The sequence below is a fragment of the Accipiter gentilis genome, chromosome 10 (assembly GCF_929443795.1).
Source record: "Accipiter gentilis chromosome 10, bAccGen1.1, whole genome shotgun sequence".
NCBI classification, from domain to species: Eukaryota; Metazoa; Chordata; class Aves; order Accipitriformes; family Accipitridae; genus Astur; species Astur gentilis.
Genome location: NC_064889.1, coordinates 39439578 through 39458421, shown reverse-complemented (window position 1 = coordinate 39458421; position 18844 = coordinate 39439578). Strand labels below are relative to the sequence as shown.

Sequence of the window (18844 nt, the reverse complement as noted above, 5' to 3'; positions counted from 1 at the left end):
TGAGTACACAGACAACTTTTTTATGTTTTATTGCATCATTTGGTCATGCCAGAAAGCCATCCCAGCTTGAAGAGAGAAGGTGTAGCTGTGTCTTCCTCCTCGGTTACAAGCTGCCTGAACAGAGCGCCAGGGCGCGATGCCTCGTCTTCTGCTCTTGTGAGTGCAGGAGCTGGAACCTGTTTTTAAAAACAAAAGTGTCAGTAACTATTACAGCATACCTTTGACTTACTCCATACCCTCATCAATAGTAGCTGCAAGGAGGCATAGACTACAGCAGAACAGCTCTTCCCAACCAACTTGAGCTTGAACCACAACCTAAGCGGTGTCACTCCTGGTGGTTAGTGACAAACAGACAGAGGCAGTTCTGAGTGGCAGAAGCACAGCACCTTGCTGCTGTTAGCAACAGGTAACTTTTCAGATGTCATTCAATGCTCAAAAAAAAAATAATCATTCTGAACTGTAGGGAAGGAGCTGTTGCTCTGAGAGCAAGAGGATGCCAGCATAGTAGAAGTACAGCTGTTGCCCTTGCAGAGAGCTGTTCTTGAGTAACTATGGACTTTAACCTCTCTAGAACTGTTCTAGCATAAACGAAGGAGCAAGCATCTGTCAGGGATTCTGAGAAGTGGGGCTAGCACAGAACATACATGTGCCACCACAGCAGGTGAGGGAAGTGGTAGGAGCGAGCCAAACATCACTGCATACTTCTACACTCTACTACAGCTGAGATGTAAGAGGTAAAGAATACCTTTACTGTGAAGTTTTGGGCTTTTAAACAGCCCTTATGCTAGTCTGGTCCTTAATGCTTCTGAGTAACAGAGAACAAAAGTTGCAGAGTAAACATTAGCATCTCAAGTAACACTCTGCTCTAATAAAGCCAGACCTTTACTCTTCTGTCACAGTTGAAAAGACATCACCACAGATGGATCATTGAGTTAATAATAGCTAAAGGAAAGAGATTATTAATTACTGCTTCCTGTCACAGTGAGGTATTTCTTAGCTCTCTCAATCCCCAGCACAGAGAACTCCATCTAAGCAGATGTTTAAACTGGGGGAAACTTAGCAACATAATAGTTGTCTAGTGATAAACAGGACAACACAGAGCCTTTGCAAGAGAAGCAAGCCACTCTGTTCACACAGGCTTAAATACCCAAGCCAGGCTTCATCAGGAGTTAAAGGTCAGCATCGCACTGGAAAGGAGTTCAAATAATTAGCTAGTATCCTTCAATGTTTCCTGCAGCTGTCTTTTAATGAATTGTCTTCTATGCATTGATCTCAAAATGCCTCACCCATGTAAGTCTTCACTGCATTTTTGTAGTGGTTATTGCCTATGTTTTACCACAGAGCAGTGGGCTCCAAAAATACAGGGGCCACCAGGTGGGGTTTTTTTGAGGGTCAAGGGGAAATCCAAACCATCTCATGCTGTGTTGCCGTAATGGTTCTCTCATTTTACCGAAAATAAAAATCAGGTTAAATATTAACTGTTTGGCTACTTTCTTCTTTCCCTGCAAGCTCTAAGTCTTCGTGGGAGAATGAGTACTGGCAAAAAGTGAGTATGGCTCAGTTTTACCAACCTGAACTCTTTCTGTGCTCCTGGTAGCAGACTTGCTCTTTCGCGAGCTTGACATACTCAGTGGCAGAAGTCCAAATCTTAAGAGATGGAAGAAAGAAATGTGGCCGGTCACAGGGAAGCAGCAATTCTAGACCCGCTTCCCAAACAGACATGAGAATGCACGGAAGAGCTGAGCACCTTACCTGATCTGGCTGGATGCTAACGGCAAAATGTTGTGGAGCTCCTGGGAGCTCAGAGCACCACTCCTGCTCGTGTACTGGTTCTCTGTCCCGGTCAGCAAGCCAAAGAGAACCTGGAAGACACAAAGGAGCTGTTTGTATTTGGAGGCAGCTGCAGAGCTCACCACACAGTACATCACTGGTGAGTCTACTGGCACACCAATTGTGACTGGTTTTAAGTTTGAACATGAAGTATCTCCCTTCCCCCTCTAACTCTTCCTTTTAATTGGCACTGCTCGTTATGTTACCACAGTTGAGTTCTAGGCCTATTTCAGCACTACTTAACCCAATTAGCATTGCACAGGCTCCAGTGAATCCTGTTAGATAAAGTTCAGCCAACTCCATGCATGATTATGTGCTGTTCAGCCAGCTCAGCAAGCTCCTCTTATCTTCAGCTGGCATTAAATACTCTTCCCATTTCTAAGTAAGTGCCAGTAGTTATCTTTAGGCATTAAGCAGTTTATAAAGCCACCCCAGCTGCCCTTCAAAATGTGTTTTGCAGCCCTGCTTCCTGATCCATCCCTTCCTCTTCTTTGGACTTACGGAGGTTCGCTGAACCAGGCGATTAAGGTTGCTGTTCAAGTGTGGAGTAAAAACGTCCAAGTCAAATGGATCTATGTGTCCCTCCAGGAAGTCAATCACCTTCTCAATCCTACAAGCAAAGCAGAGGAGTGCTGTCAGGGGTTACATCCTAGCAACAGCTGCTGATGCCAACAGGGCGGTTTCACTGATCCCTCTGAAACACTGAGGGAATTGCCCCTAAGAGGTGACTGAGCAAAATGGGTATTACTCAGCAGAAGAGTAGCTGCCTAAATGGCTTCCAGCTATGACACAACCTACAACATCTGCTATTGCAGAGGAACCTTCTCCCTGTGGTACATCTCAGAGAGAGATGCCTCAGTTTTCAAGACTGGAGCATACACAACATTTTAACTCTTGGGTGGAAGCTTAACTGTTCTCTCCAGGGGTGTTCTCTGATGGTATCGCTGCCACCATATGGACACATTGTGTATGCAAGCAGAGGAGGACCAACCTGCTGTCTCCGAGCTCTCAGCTGCAGAATCCCACCCCTCCTTCTGTATTTTGAGGATGAGCTTAAATGTCAGTGAAGATATCAGAGCTTAGAGTCTGCACGACCCTTCTCCTGTGAGGCCCGAAGGCACCACTCTTGCAGGCATCCTCCTGACAGCCAGTAAGGCCGTTGATTTAAACCCCCACAAACTACTGCTGGTATCTGAACCCCAGAACTGCACCGCACCCGGAGTCATGCTTGATCCTGCTGGTTTTTGCTTCCTCGCTCTTTGCCGTCAAGATGATGCTCAGGTACCGCAGATCGTAGAGTAACTGCAGAGCTCTGTTCTGCGTCATGGGGAAGGTGCCTGCTTTCTGCAAATAGGACAGTCAGGAACAGGGCTCTTCACTCACTGAGAGGGCTGCCAAAGGACTGCTTCAGGGGAAACGTTTAAAAACACCAGCACCGAGAAACAACCAACGTGCCTGAACCATTCTGAGCATGCAATCTGGTGTCTGATCCCTTTTTGCCTCATTTTTGGGGAGGCAGGGAAAGAATGTACTCACCCTTTCCAACTCTCACAGGCAGACATTTTCTGTTCCAAGGGACAGGAGCGTATGCATCATCGCGTGCCCAGCGACCCTCCCGTCCCACACCAGTTGGAGCGAGGGCTACTCACATACCTTCTCCTGCTTCTCTTCCATGAGCTTTTCATAGGCAGCAAGCACTTCTGCCATGCAGGTCCTCAGCAGCTCCTGCAAGGTGACTTTTGGAAGAGTGTGACCGCCGACCCGGTTCACCTCTTGGCACAGGCTGAAAAGGAGGCACTGGACATACCAGGACGGCTGTTTAAGAAAACAGTGTTATTTTCATGTGGTCTGTAAGCTACATTAGTTTTATCAGCAGCACAACATCACTTCAGTTCTCATGATGTGAGCTTCCTACTTCCTCAGCAACTACAAAGCTCTGCCACTAAGACCTACCTGCCCCATAGCATGGCTCAAGTATCTCACAAGTTTTTATTTACTGACACACCAGACTTCTGATTATAACAGTCCTCAAAGTCTCAAAAGTACTTTTACCAGAGGTATTCACCTGAGTGTAGTCAGAACAGAATTGCTTGTTGTGCCTCTTCTGTTCACCACTGACCCTGCTCTGACCGCTCACTACCTGCGCTTGTTATTTTACTCCCTTGCTCTTCTCCTGGGCCTCCCAGCTATCCTGAGCTCTCATCTGGCTGCTTCTTCCTTCAGAATCAGTAAAATTCACCTTGTAAGGTTCACTACAAATGACTATTGCCCTGTCCAGCCCCTCCCGTACTGTGCAAACACAAAACTCACTCTTGTCCTGGCCCTCCTCTCCCTCCAAGTGATCACCACCTGCTTTGTCACCGTGTCATTCCTGCACCACCACCACCACCCCTACAGAAAGCTGCAAGCCATGGTTCTCTTAGGCTCTGCATGTCTCACTGTTGCAGCCCTGTCCTTCAGTGCATCCAGTTTCCATAAAATCTCTCTCCTGGAGGCCTCTGTGTATAAACCAGGCCTAAGTCCCTTCTTTGGCTCAGTTTTACAGGATCTGGGCCAATGTTGTTCATTTGAATATACACCAGCAACTATCTAATTTCCTTCCTCTGACCTCTGTCCTTAAGAGGTGAGTATCTCAAAGAGCAAATGAGGACACCAGAGAGCGTTTGCCCTCTGCTCATAACATCAAGCAAACTCCACAGCAGATCAGCACCATTTGACAAAGCGGTGGTTTTGGAAACCAGTGCTTTTCTTCTCCCAGCAGACTGTTTCTCTGTGTTTACCGAGGACATTTCTACCTGCACAGGCAGCCGGATCTTTGACGTTACGCTGTTTCCAGACTCCGTCTCCTCCTGAATTTCAATTTCATCCCAGTTGGTGGCTGTGGCCAAGACAGCGCCAGCTGTGTCAAGCAGCAAAGTGCGGGTAAAGCACTGAACCAAACCCTAGAGCGCAAACCACAAAAGCACCCAGTCACAGGACAGACAGCTCTAACAGGAGTACCACAGGATGGGCAGGCTGCTCCTGCCTGCAGAGAGACCGACCTCCCGCATCCCCCCGCTCCTCCCAAAGTGAATCTTATGGAGACCATCCCACTGGATGCCACCACCTCCTCTCCCTGCAGGCTGACTGAGCAGCATGGCAGCAGCACAGCGAGCTCTCAGCAGCCAGCTAAGGAGCAGCAGCGCTGACCGCAAGGAGCTGAGCGAGCAAAACCCACGCAGGAAGCAGCTGTGACAAGAGAAACAGCTCCCTACTTTGGTGATGGCTGAGCTCCAGATCTGGTAAGCAAACAGGCTCTGCTGCAGGAGCTCTGCCTTCACCCCCTGCCACTTGGCCTGCATGGGGGTCACTTCCTGAGCTTTCCCCTTCCCCAGCTTCTTGGTGGAGCGGGTTTCCTTCAGTGCCATTTCTGTGCTGCCTGACTGGCCCAGGATACACTGCTTCAGGTGAGGGCAGAGCTCGGTCAGGGACTGGCAGAGTCTTGCCATGAAGAGGACAGCGTTGAGTCTGGCATTGCTGGGAGCGTCCGCTTGTCCCCCCAGCAAGCTCTGGGCACTCTGGAGCTCTTCGCGCACACAGCCCAGTACGTGGTGGATGCAGGCGATGCAGCGGTCGCGGAGCAGCCCCTCCACTGTGCCAGCGTCAGCGTAGCGGTCGAAGGCAGAGCGTGCCTGCATCGCGGGAGCTGCCTCCTTGGCGGCCGAGGAGTCCGCGGGAAGATAGGACAGGAGGTCATCCAACCTGGCTTTCAGTTTTGAGTCCAGAGCCGAGCAGAAGCTCTGCACGCACGGCGTGAGCGCCTGGGCCTTCATGGACAGGCCGCTTTTGGCAAACTGCCCACGGTTTGCCACGTTGACCCAAGCGGCATCGGAAGGCAGGTCGCCAGAGCTCTCTGACCACAGGAACAGGGCCACATTGTGTTCAAACTGTATGTGCTTGCTCAGGGCAGAGGTGCTGGATTTGACTTCAAGTTCCTGCAAGGCTAAGGTGAGAAGCTGTTTGGAGCTGCTTGAAATGGAGTCAAACCCTTCTTTGGTCAGTGTCTGGAACAGAACCAGGAGAAAAAAAATAAAGCACCTTTTACATGTGCGTCCTGCCACCCAGCCCTTAAAATACACACTTAGCGCTGCTAACAGGCACCAGTGGACTGTTTGAGACAGCAAGAGGGGGCACAGAGAAAGGCTCCCCATGAATTGCCGTGGCAGAGCACCCACCTCTAGCCTGTCCAGGAACAGCTGCTGCAGCAGGTCCTCCCAGAAGGAAGCAGGCTTGTCCAAAAGGCGACGGCACACTGCCTCCCAGTTCTGGCTTATGGACTCGCTCGTGAGCAGCTCCCACACTGCGTCACGAATCCCTGCAAGGCCTTTCATGCTTTTCACATAGACGAGCAGATTGCTGACCCCGGCCCTGATGTCGTCACTGCACCTGAAGGCAACATTTCACTTCAGTCCGACTTGCTCAGACACAGCCCCAGGGAAGGCAGGAGAGAACATCAGCTACATCAAGGTGGGGGAATTCTTAACCTGTCGGGAAGAGGCTTTGCCTGCAAAATCACCTGTGGGGCTGAGGGTACCTCTGCCTCTTGGCAAGGCAGCTGCACCCTGGATCCCACACTGGGGCCCTGCAGGAAAGCCACGTGCCCACTGGCAGGAACCCTGGGCTTCAGTGGGTGTCAAAACTGGGAGCACAGTGCCCCAGGAAAAGCCAGGAGGCAGGGAGGGCAGGTGCGGACTCCAGGAAGGGTTGCTGGGGAAATATCCCATGCCCAGCAAGCACACCATGGGGGGCTGCAGCTGATGGCAGGGACCAGCTGGCTCCATCAGATAATGACACAGGACTGACAAGGCTGTTAAGGGGTGGGCAGGGCTACTGGGCTGTCCCCATCCACAGGGCAAGGCATAGTGGGATGGGGTGGAGCTGACAACTCTATAAAGGGGGTCTGGCTGCCCCCACACAGTCCAGGGAAGGGCAGCGAGGAGAAAGGAGGTGCTGGATCAAGAGCCAAACAAGCCAGGTAAGGGATTTTCTTCTCATTTACTCTGTGGTTGTTCGCTGGCAGTTATGGCAGTGTAAAGCAGCTCTAGACAATTATCTTTCTTCAGCCCAGGCGGTCTGTTCTGTCAGAGTGTTACAGCCTGGCTGTTAGGATGGTGCTATGCTGCCTCTGGCTGTTTAACTGCTGGGGAGAGGGGATGCTGGGCAAGAAGGCAGCAGAACGCGCAGCCTGGCTGGAGTGAGCGAGAAAGTGAGCGAGCTTGGGTTTGCTTTGTGCTGCTGCCTTGGCACAGGGGCTGTGTAGTGTCTAGCAGAGTCCTGCAAAGGGGGACGCTGTCACACTCACATGGCGATCCACTTCTGCAGCGTGTCTCTGAGGTAGTCCTGGCTGATAGGGTGTGCCAGGGTCCGCAGGGTTGGCTGGAACTCCACCACGGATTCCGGGAGGTACCTGAACCAGCTGCTCAGCTTCACCTCCTCCTCCAGAACCCCACCTCTCCCTAGAAGCACATGGTCAGATCAGCCCAGCACACGGGTAGCCTCCTGCCTGCAAACCTGGACAGGCAGAGGCCTAATGCAGAGCTGCCTGGGTGCTCACCTGCTGGCTGCTGGCCTGTGGTACTCTCCAGGGTCGAGAAGAGCAAGCCGCAGGGCAGGGCTGGATCTGGTGGCATCCCTTCAGGCATGGTGTAGAAGAGAGCATGAGCCTGGTACAGGGTAGTAGTCAGCAGCTCCATCAGTGAACACACCTGAGCTTTTATACCTGCACCTGTGGAGAAATGCCTTTCAGCCAAGGCAGCCCCTTCAACAGAGGTGCCAGCAGCCCTGTGTTTCAAGGGCTGCAGTTCTAGCGAAATCTTCCCAGGGAAGAGCTGGAGGGCAGAGGACTCAGCCCCATGCACCACCTGCTTCCTCATTACAGGTGGGCTTGGCTTAAGCCCTTGAGCACTGTTAATTTTTGTGACATTTTGCCGCTGTAGCAAAACACTGCCAGTGGTGTCAGCCACACCACTGCAGTAGCATGACATGGCTGTGTCACTGCCATCGTGAGCGTTATGGGACTAACCCACCTGCTCTTCTGCGGGCCAAGAGGGAGACAAAGCAAAGAGCGGGGGGTTACCCTAACTTTAAGAAGGAGGCAGCCCATTGTACTGACCGTGGTGTGGCTGGTTGAGAAGCTGCTGAATGGCCAGCTTCCTGGCCAGAAGGAAGTCGGCGAGGGCCTGGCGTGGAGAGCTGTCCTCCAGGAGCATGATAGCACACAGGGCTTCTGCTACTGCCTGGTCCGAGACGGTCTGGCTCTTCAGCAGGGACTTGCTCTCCTGCAGGATGGTGGATCTGGCAAGGGAACGAGACGGACAGTCACCGGTTTCGATTCTTGCCTGAGATGTTCAGGTGCGGTTATGCGACAACCCAAGCGAAGATGTTATTTTCCCCAGGCAGAAGTGGGACTATCGGGGTGTTACAGGACTGCATGCGGCATTCTTGACCTATGGCTGGCACAGGGCAGGGTGGCCGGCAGCGAGAGCCCCAGCACAGCAGCAGGGTCTCGGGTCATAGGCTCACGGAACAGTTTGGGTTGGAAGGGACCTTAAAGATCATCTAGTCCACGCCCCTGCCATGGGCAGAGACCCCTCCTGCTAGACCAGGTTGTTCAAAGCCCCATCCAACCTGCCTTTGAACACTTCCAGAGATGGAACATCCACCATTTCCCTGGGCAACCTCTTCCAGCCTCCCACCGCCTTCCTCGTACAACATTTTTTTTTTGCTTCCCAGCGGCCCACTGAAGAACCAGCCAAGCCGTAGCCCCCACACCGGCCCACCTGAGGTGGTTGGCGGCGGCCACTTGCCGCAGGAGGATGGGGAAACGGGCGAGGACCGGGCTGCTGCGGGCACGGGCCACATCCAGCTGGAGCTGGCGACGGAGATGACCGCCGAGCAGGTGGAGCCGGGCGGCGGGCAGATACCGGCCAGCTTCCACGGCACCCCACACCTTTTCGGGGACGTCCAGCAGCAGCTTCAGCTGCGCTGCCGCTCGGTAGAAGTTCTCCTGAGCCGGTGGTCGAGCCTGGAAGAGGAATAGTGGGAAAGAAGGGATCACGGCGGGGGGCTCCAGGGCCGACCCCCCCACCGCAGCCCCTCGTCGTTCCCCTCACCGGCGTCGCGGGACAGGGCCGGGCCGCACCGCCTCGTTGCAGGCCCCGTACGGCGCCCAGGAGGCTCTCGGCGCTGAGACGCATCTCGGCGATAGTGTCGGCCGCTTCGATAAGGTCGCGATACCGCTCGCCCACCATCTGCCGTAATTCTTCGCGTTTCTGTTCGATACCGGCCCTCAACCGCCGCTCGACCTCCCGCAGCTCGGCTGCCGTGTGAGCTTCGAAAAGCGATTCGGCCTCCGCTCCCCGCACCGCCATGATCGCCCCGGCCCGCAAGCGGGACGGCGCGGATGCGGGCGCCGCCGCCATCTTTGCGACGGGAAGGGGAGGGCGCTTCCGGGCTGGCGCCTTGGGGCGGGGCGCCGCCATCTTGGGGTAGGGCAGAGCCGCGCCCTGGCGCCGTTGCCACAGCGACACGGCCCGGGACGGCGGCGGTGAAGAAAACACCGATTTATTTTTTTTTTTTAAATTTTTTTTTTTTTTGGTCCTTTTTCCGAGGAAATGGGCCCGTCCCCGCGTCCTGCGGGTGCCGCTCTCGCTCCACACACCCCGCGAGGCCCCTCTGGAGGCGGTAGGTTGCGGCCTACCTGCCTCAAGCGGAGCGGGCCGCGGCCTTGCCTCAGCCCCCGGGGAGCGGGGCCGGGGCGGAGGTGGGGACGCTCTCGCTGAGCCCCCGCGTCCTTTCTCCGGCGGCTCTGCCCTCAGAAGGGACCACCCGGTGCACCCCTTCCAGAGCCCGGCAGCGCTAGAGGGAGACAACGGGACGGCGGAGGATGGCGGGGTCCGAGGCGGGGAAGCTGGGGGGGGGGGGGGGGGGGGGGCGGCTGAGCCCCTGGTTCTCCTCTTGACAGGTCTTTTTGCTTTAGGAGGGCTGTCTTCAAACTGGATGGGGGGCGAGGCTGCAGCTGGGGGTGTGCTGAGGGGTCCCCTCCACCAGTCCCACTCTGCGCACCAAGATTTCCTGCCCAAAATGCTTTACAGCAAAACGCTGCTGGCCCTGTCTGATGTGGTTTTAATTTAAAAAAAAAAGTGCTCCTCTTGCGCAGGTTTGGCGAAATCATGCTGAGTGAAGGTGTCTCTGTGGGGGGCACAGCTGGAATGCACCCACTGGAAACAAAAAGGCCCCTCTGGGTAGTGTTTTATTTCTCCCTCTCTTCTGTATGTAGCTCCCAACTTGCAATACCTACGCTTTCCATCATCTCCTGTATTTTCAGCCTGCGGAGGCAGAATGAAATCACCGCGCTCGGATTATTTGTTTGCAAAATCTTCCCTGGGCAGTTACTGCCTTTCTCGTATCAGCCTTCGTGTAAAGACTTAATATTTTTTCTGATGGAAACCCAGAGCCATCTCTCTGTGTATTACTTGTGCGTACATATATATAGATCTGTCCAGAAGAACTACCCGGAGCCAACATACCTGTTTAGCACCTAATGCTGACTCAGCCAGCTACAATGCAGTGTAGCAACAAGCGTGGTAATTGCTTTCTTACAAATGCTTGTTCCCAGAGGAAATCCTGCCCCAGCAATCTGCTGCTCCCCTGCAAGAGGCAGATCTCCAGGGGCAAGGTTGCCTGCGGGGCTGCTTGCCTCCGCTGGGCAGGAGAGTATCCAGCTCCACGGGAGATGCTGGTGTAACCAGAGCGTGTGGTCTTGGGGGAGAGGCTGTTGAGGCTTTGCTGGCAGAGGTTGTATTCAAATCCTATAAAACCCTGTTTGTGTTGCAAATTGGGGTTGGGGGGAGAAGGAAAACATCATAGGTGTTTTGGAGTGAAGGGGTTTATTTGCATGGAAAGTGTCGATGGCGAAGCTGGCCTGTGCAGCTGGTCAGAGCCAAACTTTGAGTTTATAGCAGAGCCAGCTTCTTTAAATCGGTGTGTTTCCCCCGTAATGTACCTCTTCTCTAAGCAACCCCTCCCGCTGCTGGTCTCTCCAGCTGATTAAACCTCCAGCAATGGCACTTGACATGCCCTGATCTCATCAAAACCTGCCTGGAGGTGTTCCCATCTTGAGAAGAGAAGCTTCTCCTGTCCAGCTCTTCAGACCGAGTTTCCGTGACCCCTTGTACTTGAAGAGCAATTTGTAGTTGTGCTTAATCTGTGACCCATCTAGTTTAGGGATTGACGCTGGCACAGATGTACCTGTACCTCAGTGCCCCAAGTTTGTGCTGACTGGGGAGTGATTTTGTGGGGGTTTTGGCAAACGCAGCTTTCCTGCTGCATGGACCCTCTGAAACTGAGACCATCCCACCGGTGAAGAACCAGGTGTGTTGCTCACCAACGGGGAGATGGATGCAGGGAGATGGATGTGACAAAGAACTGTTTTTTGGGAGAGCGACTGAGTGCGAGTCGTCCCTTGGTGGGAGTACAGGGTCGGTGCCTCTTCTCCCAGGGAAGAATCCAAGCCTGGGTTATATCCCACTGCTCCCACCCAACTCCGACACACGCACACAGAGTCAGAAACTGTAGGAAAACTCTTTTACTTCCCTCCCACCCCATCCACAACTCCCTCCCCATAGCACAGACCGTGGCAGTTGGGAGCCTTCACCGCAGGAAGGCTTAGTTCCACACCGAGACACCAAGAAACAATTGCTACAGAGGAAAGCAAGACTTAAAGCAGAGAAACGCTCTCTGGCGTGTTCCAGTCACAATGTGTCATACACCAGACCCACGCACACTATACAGAGCACAGCTATAGATACAGAGGAGTGTATGTACAGGAGGTGGGCAGTGTGGTGCAATGCTGCTGGTGGGGCGGGGGGAAGACCCCCGGATCTCTACAGCCACTGGCTTGGTAGGGAAGGACTCTTGTTTAGTAGAGGCTAAAGCTCGCCTTCCCTTGCCCTGCAGAAGTCACCTGTCAATGCGGGAGCACCCTCCATGGTCCCTCCTAGCTCGTGCACGGTGCCACCAGCCCCACGGCACACGGGGAGGGTGAAGGGGACCCAAGGGACCCCCGAGGGGCTGACTCCAACTTGCTCCTGCGTGCGCAGGGAGGGGCTGCTCCAGCAGCCACAGCAAAACAGGGGCTGCAGAGTGTCTCTACAGTGTCAGTATAATAAAACCTTTTGCTGGCACATCCAGTATATACATATATGTACAATCCCCCACCCCTTCCCTCCTGGCTGTGCCGCGTGGGGGTGGGATGGCGGGGGTGCTCAGGCTTTGAGTCCCTCGTCATTTCCTGGTCGGGACACGGCTTGAGGCTGGTTTCCCCTGAACTGCAGCTGCAGCCTGGCTGTCCTGCCCTGGCTTTTTGCAGTCCAGGTCCTGGAGCAAGCAGGGAAAGGGCTGAAATCCGGCAGGAGGCACGCGTGCGAGGCTGGGGGTTGGAGGCTGGCAGGGAAGGGTAGACGCGTCCTTGGGTCGGGAAGCAGCAGCTCTTGTTTCAGACTTAGTAGCAGGAAGGTCAGTTTGGGGTCTGCTGTGCCCTTTGCTCATGCCTTACTGCCGATTCCCCCTTTGAGCAGCCCTGAGCAGGGCGTGTGGCTGGTGCAGCCCCGGCAGAGGGGATGGAGACTCTCCGTGAGCGGTTTGAAATCAGCTCGTTCACAGCAAGGGCTGAAACAACCCCCAGAGATGTGAGAATCGAGTCCCACTCTAAAGCAGGGGCACAGATCTGGAGTCTGGGAGCTCTCATTGCTGGGGATGGAGCTGGCTGGGGATTGCTGGCTGCATGACTGCCCACGAGACCACCTGCATCTGTGCAGGTCTGGGAGGGAAGGGACCTCTCCGTGGAGTCTCCATCAAAGACAAGGCTTTTTCCATCGGGATGGAGAGTCAGGAAGCCCTCCAGAGACACGGTAGTGTGGTTCATTAGGAGATCATTATCTTAAAGAAGTCCAAGGCAGCTTTGGTGCTGGTATGAGGAGCTGTAGAGATGCAATAGGAAGGCTCCAGGTTCAAACCCAGCCTCTCCCTGCCCATCAGAGCGGGGTTTGGCTATCAAGCTCCGGGGGGGGGGGGGGGGGGGGCACTGGCCATCACAGCGCTGGGAGCCAAGCTCGGTCCGAGGTGGGCACGCTTGGAAGCGTGCCTGGGGTGATGCTCAGCCCAGCCACAGCACCAGGCTTTGTGTCCCTGAACCCCAAGCACTGAGGAAGCAGAGACATCAAGGATGTCTCCATGCAGGTCAATCCTGCAGGGGCTCGGGAATGCTGCAGAGCCCACCTTTGGCTTTGCTGGAGTTCCTCGTCTGCGTAGGGGGAAGCCAGTGGTGGGGAGGGGAAGGGGGAGCTGGTTTCTCATGGGCTTGGGGGGGGCCACGCAGGTGCTGGGACTGGCATTCTCTTGCCAGCGTGACCCACCGCAAACTCCCCTGGTCACAGCCCCACCGCTGGTGACAGCCGCAGCAGAGGCGGTGCCGTTGTGCATGCAGACACGCAGCAAAGCGACCAGCCCCAGCCCTGCTCCAAGGAGTGCGGGGACAGATCTGTGCCCCTGGCATACAGTGGAGCTCTATGGGACACACAGGTCTCTGCTTCCCATCGCCTCCAATTTGTGATAAATCTGCTCCTGCTGCTCTAGCTGGGCAGGCGGGAGCTGTAATTAATCTCTCTTGCCCGGGGACAGTCTGTGGGTGAAGTAGCAGCGGAGCCACTCCAGCACTTGCAGGATCAGCCTATTCGCTCTGCAATAACCGGGAGAGATTTCTCACTATGCTGCCAGCAGTCCTGCGAGGCTTTTCAGAACAGATCCAATATGAGGTCAAGTTCCCACTAAAATCAAATGGCTGGGAAGGAAAACTTTGTTACTTGCAGCAGCAACAGTGCTGCTCTTTATTAGTCAGCAATGAACCAGCAGAAGGTTTTATTTTGCTGATTTCACTGCAAGAACCAAGGCAGCACATTTTGCTTGCCTGCTCTTTCCCCCGGGGTGAGCTGCAGCAGGGTGGCCGTGGGATGCCCTGGGAGCTGCCCCGTGTTCCTGCCCTGCAGCATCCCACCTTGGTGGCCTTTGGGACATCAGTGGCAGCCCCTCCGTACCCCTTGCTCCTCACTTGCAGCCCCGTTATCCCCAGACCAAAAGAACCTCTGGGTGCAAAGAGAGGGAATGGGATATTTCAGATCGCAGCCCCCTCGCGCTGCTCTGAGCTGCCAGAAATGTCATGGGCACATGCAGTGCTGGGCATGGGTCCTTCCCAGGGCTAGAAAGCCAGGCTTTCTGTATTTTCAACATTAAACCAGCACAGAGAGGAGATGCTCCCGGCTGGGGGCTCCTGCTGGAGACTCCCATGGATGTGCGGCCGGGAACAGGCATCTCCCCTCACCATCAGTCGGGGTGTTGGCAGCAGGGCTTGCACGGACAGGACCTGGGAGAAGCTGGTCGCCGGCAGGTCTGGGTCTGACCCTGCTGCAGGCGAGTGCTGGGGGGCATGAATATCAGCTCCCATGACGGGCAGGGGGCCCAACGCACCCCCCTCCCATTGCTTCCCCCGCTTTCCACACAAATAACTCCTTCACCGCCCACCAAATATGAAATATCCAAAGCCCCGCTGATGCATCGCTGCAGCTGTGACATCGAAGCCTTATCCTAACCGAGAGCTCCAGGCTCCGGCTGCACCAGGTCTGGCCATCACCATGCAATATTTCACTGTAGTGTGATATGCTGCTTGTGTTTTAATTCCTGCAGCATCAGCAGGGCAGCCTGCGCTGTCTCAGAGCCCTGGTTTGGCTTTACTTCCCTTAATGAAGCCGGTGCAGGCATGCGCTTGGTGAGCAGCTGCCTGCACAGCCTGGCGCAGGCAGCGAGGGGACGGGCAGGTGCCCGCTCAGCACTGAGCCCACGCGGTGCCTCCGAGCACTTGAACGAAGACACACGTTCCTCAGAGGAGCAGTAAACAGTTAAAAGCAAATAAATGCTGACAATGCTCTGCTTTGCCCTGCAGAAAGCCCCCAAGCCCTGCGCCGATGTGTCCCCAGTGCCAGTGCTGCTGTGCCGGAGCTGGCGTCCAAAAGAACTGTGCCAGGGAGCAGGTATCGAGCCTGGCACTGAGCCCTTTTTGGGGGGCTGGTGAGGGATGCTGGGGTGGCACAGAGGGATGTGCGATGACCCGGGCAGGGACTCGCTGCAGGGGCCAGGAAGAGCCCCAGGAAAACTTCTCCCAGAGCTGATGCTCTTGGAGCATCAACTGGGGGTACGAGGCTGAGCAAGGCGGCACCCCAAAGCAGGCAGTACCTTGTGGGCAATGCTCATCCTCGCCTCCTCATTGCTTGTAGTGCAAGGGGAAGGCTCCACGTCTGTCAGCGATGGGGCTGGTGCGGGGACACCAGGGTGGGATGGGAAAGGGGAGGGTGAGTGAGATGCGGCTGTTTTTTCCACCTAAATTGCTGCGTTCCCACGGCTCAGCTCTGGAGCAAGAGCCTGTGAACAGAATCTGGCCTCTGGCACAGAAACTGCTCTGGCAGGAAGATGGCACTTCTCCCTCTCCCCTGGGCTTTCCCTTGTGCTCCCGCTGCGCTGGCCGAGGATGGTGGCTTTGCCGGGGCAGGAGCAGGCAGGCAGGGCTCCTGAGCCTGGGGTTTGTGTGCTGAGCTGGAAGGGCGGCCAGGGACAGAGCTGAGTGAGCCCTCTGGGGCGGTCTTGAGAAGATAAATGCAGTGGATGCCGGTCCAGACCCGCCACCCCTTACACTGTGGACTGCACCCTGTGTCCCCCCCTTTCCTGCGCTGCAGTGCAGGAGAGGGACCGGGGGGGCTGGATGTGTGCTGCCCTGCTCTTCCTCGTGCCTTGGTGCTAGAAGCCCTGTCATCCGCTCTGCCTGGTCCCCTCGGCTCGGACGAGGGTCGTGGCCAAGTCTCCAGCATCCCCCACCTCCCATCCCCTCATCCTCTCCGTCATCCCTTCCTCCGTGACTTGCCTGGAAGGAGCAGGGCAGGCGTCACCGGCAGCCGGTCGATGCTTGCTCACCACGCGCGTTGGGGCCAGCAGTCCCAGTCCCAGCGATCCTCGGAGCTGCGGCAGGGGTAGGACAAGCCCAGGTCTCACCCAGGTGCAGGAGCTGTTAGCAGCTGGATGTGCCACAGCCCATGCCAGGGTGTTCCAAACCCCCGGCGTGTTGCTGCTGCTTAAATGCTTCCAGGGATTTCCCACCAGGGACTGGTGCCAGGCGATCGTGCCGTGGCTGCTCAGCCAGCCCAGCCGTGGCTCGCCGGGGAGAGCGGTGATCTCGGCTGCTGGCGCAGCCTGGGATGGACCGGTGAGCAGATGTGGGTGGCAGGAGGGGCAGTGGCTACTTGGGAGGGAAAAGGGGGAAATCCTTCATCCGAGGAGAAAACCCGCAGGCAGGCAACGTCACGGCAGGAGGAGGGAAGGGGCTCTCCTGCAGCGGGTGACGGTGGGGCCGGAGGAGGCAGGGTAGGAGCGTGGCGGGACCAGACGGGCTGCCGGGGCGGCAGAGCTGCTTTTCCACAGGGCAGCCACCTCCGTCCTGGCGTGCCACCCCTGGGCAGGGTGGCTGTTGCAAACGATGCAGTCAAAGAGCAGCGGGGAGGTGATGGAGTAACTTATAAGGTGGACAAAATGCAACCCCAAATATCCTTGTCTCCTCGGGGAGGGTGACTGCGGGAGCACGCTCGGACTCTCTGGGGAGCTCCCACCAGGTCTTTGCTATAAGACAGTGCATCTCCCTGGTGACACACGTATTGGCACACACCCGTGGCCTCGGCTCCTCCTGAGGTCACCCCGCTGCGCGTGTGTGTCCACGTGCAAGCAAGCGCCTGTTCTGGGGCAAAGCACCCAAAGCCAACCAGCCCCAAGGGTAACACCGGGGAAGCCAGTGGAGCCACCCCAGCCATACCTGTGGCCCACGGTGGCACTTTGGTGTTGAAATGCGCTGCATTGCTACGAGTTGTCTTTGTTTTCCTGGCGAGGCAGCTCTTCTTGAACCGTATCCTTCCCAGCACTTGAAAGCCAACCCGCCAGCAGCTCAGGAGGAGCCCAGCTGAGGATGCCCGCCGCCCGTCGGTGTGCGCACCGCCGTCCCCTAAACTGGCACTCCTGCCCTGACTCCGTACGTGCCACCACCCTGCTGCGGTTGGGAGCAAGTGGGGAGAGGAGAGCGAAGGAAGGACAACCCCGCTGTCCTCTCAGATGCTCGTCTGCAGGTCACCATTGAGCAGGGTCCTTTGGGTTTCTGTGGTCTCATTGAGCCTGGATTTGTCCTGCTTGCTGTCACTCCGGTCCGCCTCGTCCATGCCGCTGACCTTCACCAGGCAGAGGACGTTCTGAAAGCTCTTCTTGAAGTTGTCGGACAAGAAGGCGTAAAGGATGGGGTTGGCACAGCTGTTGGCGTAACTGAGGACCACGACAAAGTCGAACATGCCCTTGAGGACAGGCGTGGGCACGATCAGGACGGAGACTGAGGAGACGTTAAAGATGTAGAAGGGGAGCCAGCAGAAGATGAAGACAGCAACCACGATGGAGACCATCCTGGTGACCTTCTTCTCGGACTTTTTCCTCTTGGAGGAGCCCACTCTGATGCCCGAGGACTTGACTTTGATAATGATGAACAAGTAGCAAAGGCAGATAATGGTGAGAGGCACCAGGAAGCCCAGGATGAAGGTGTAGATGATGAAGCCCGTGTACCAGGCACCCGACTCTCCCGGCCAGATGATGGTGCAGCTACTCCTGCCGTGATTATGTTGCACCCCAGCATAAATCATGATGGGCATGATCACCAACAGGGAGACGCCCCAGACAGCCACGCTGATCATTTTGGCTGTCCTGGGCCGCCTCCACTTGGCAGATTTAATGGGATGGACGACAGCCAGGTACCGGTCAATGCTCATAACCGTCAAGCAGAAGATACTGGTGAACTGGTTGATCCCATCCACCGTCATGACGATTCTGCAGATGGCTTTGCCAAAGGGCCAGTGTACCAGGGCGACCTGCATGGCCAGGAAGGGCAGACCGAGCATGAACAGCTCATCTGCGATGGCCAGGTTGAGGATGTAGATGTTGGTGATGGTCTTCATCTTGGCATAACAAAGGATGACGTAGATCACCAGCGTGTTGCCGCACAGCCCTATGATGCAGACCACGAAGTAGATGAAGGTGAGGATGGCGTTGCTGGTCAGGTCGAAGTGCTGTCCTGTGGCGTTCTGGGACGCGTTGGTGGGCGCCTCCACAGAGAAGTTGTCAAAGGGGGAAGCCGGGGAGAACCAGAACGCGGTGGCATTGGGGAGCTCGTATTCCAGCTCCATGGCTCGGCTGGTCCCCGGGCACTGCTGGTTCAGAGGAGCCGCGATGTCATCTTCCCTTTGCTCTGGGGATAGACGAGAAGATTCTAGAAATCGGAATAAATAGAAATGAAGGGATTCCTGGGGAGGATTTGCCCAACTTGCTGCCAGGCTCCGTGGGAGAGATGCTCCCCGGAGGGGCTTTCCCCAAACCCCCTCCCGCAGTGCCGAGCAGCCTGCCCTGGACACACCACAGCTCCTCCTGACCCTGCCGATACCGGAATCCTTACGACTCCCTAAAATCCAACCGGTGAGTCCCCGGTAGGTGTGACTGACTCCCGGAGCACTGAGCGCCGGGGGAAAAAAAAACCCCTTTTCCCCTCTCCTTGCCTTTCGGCGGGGTGCCGGCCCCCCTTCTTTCCCTTCCCCAGCCACCGCCCGAGCCGGGACCGGCACCCCGAGCCCGGACCTCTCCCGTGGACCCTGAGCTCGGGGTTTGGGGGAGCAGCACCCACCTCCCTCCCCCTTGCCCGGTCCCCATCCCTCCGCTCCCCGCCGCTGCAGCCCACCCACCCCCCGGCCCCGCTCACCTGCTCCCGCCTCCGCGCCCCGGCCCGGTGGGCAGCGGGGAGGCGCCGGCTCGGCTCGGCTCGGCTCGGCTCGGCTCGGCTCCGCACCGCTCCGCACCG

At 56.2% G+C, this 18844-nt stretch overlaps 2 protein-coding genes across 4 annotated transcripts; both read right to left on the bottom strand.

The window, feature by feature from the left end:
* Positions 1–13: 13 nt before the first annotated feature.
* On the bottom strand, positions 14–9763 carry COG1 (component of oligomeric golgi complex 1). 3 transcript variants are annotated; one of them, XM_049811508.1, is made up of 15 exons: positions 8982–9761; positions 8649–8893; positions 7982–8163; positions 7424–7594; positions 7172–7325; positions 6045–6255; positions 5085–5873; positions 4626–4772; positions 3484–3645; positions 3047–3174; positions 2332–2440; positions 1753–1862; positions 1572–1647; positions 1148–1187; positions 14–176 (listed from the first exon to the last, which is right to left on the bottom strand). In XM_049811508.1, exons 1-14 carry the CDS (start codon positions 9348–9350, stop codon positions 1170–1172), a joined length of 2871 nt encoding a protein of 956 aa, XP_049667465.1. In that variant the 5' UTR covers positions 9351–9761; the 3' UTR covers positions 14–176; positions 1148–1169. The 3 variants fall into 3 exon arrangements, with proteins under 3 accessions (XP_049667465.1, XP_049667464.1, XP_049667466.1); XM_049811507.1 differs by lacking the exon at positions 1148–1187; XM_049811509.1 differs by lacking the exons at positions 14–176; positions 1148–1187; positions 1572–1647; positions 1753–1862; positions 2332–2440 and having other exon boundaries at positions 3155–3395; positions 8982–9763.
* A 1040-nt stretch (positions 9764–10803) lies between these two features.
* On the bottom strand, positions 10804–18257 carry SSTR2 (somatostatin receptor 2). Its single transcript, XM_049811512.1, has one exon. The coding sequence runs from the start codon at positions 18177–18179 to the stop codon at positions 17064–17066; it is 1116 nt and encodes a 371-aa protein (XP_049667469.1). The 5' UTR covers positions 18180–18257; the 3' UTR covers positions 10804–17063.
* Positions 18258–18844: the final 587 nt, after the last annotated feature.

Excerpts from the sequence above, each read along its gene's own strand:
- COG1 (XM_049811507.1), bottom strand. The coding sequence starts at position 9,350 with ATGGCGGCGCCCCGCCCCAAGGCGCCAGCCCGGAAGCGCCCTCCCCTT. Across the intron at positions 3,646-4,625 it reads AGATCCGGCTGCCTGTGCAG|CCGTCCTGGTATGTCCAGTG; the intron begins GTAGAAATGTCC and ends TTTCTTAAACAG. Across the intron at positions 3,175-3,483 it reads TGGAAGAGAAGCAGGAGAAG|AAAGCAGGCACCTTCCCCAT; the intron begins GTATGTGAGTAG and ends TCCTATTTGCAG.
- SSTR2 (XM_049811512.1), bottom strand. The coding sequence starts at position 18,179 with ATGGAGCTGGAATACGAGCTCCCCAATGCCACCGCGTTCTGGTTCTCC.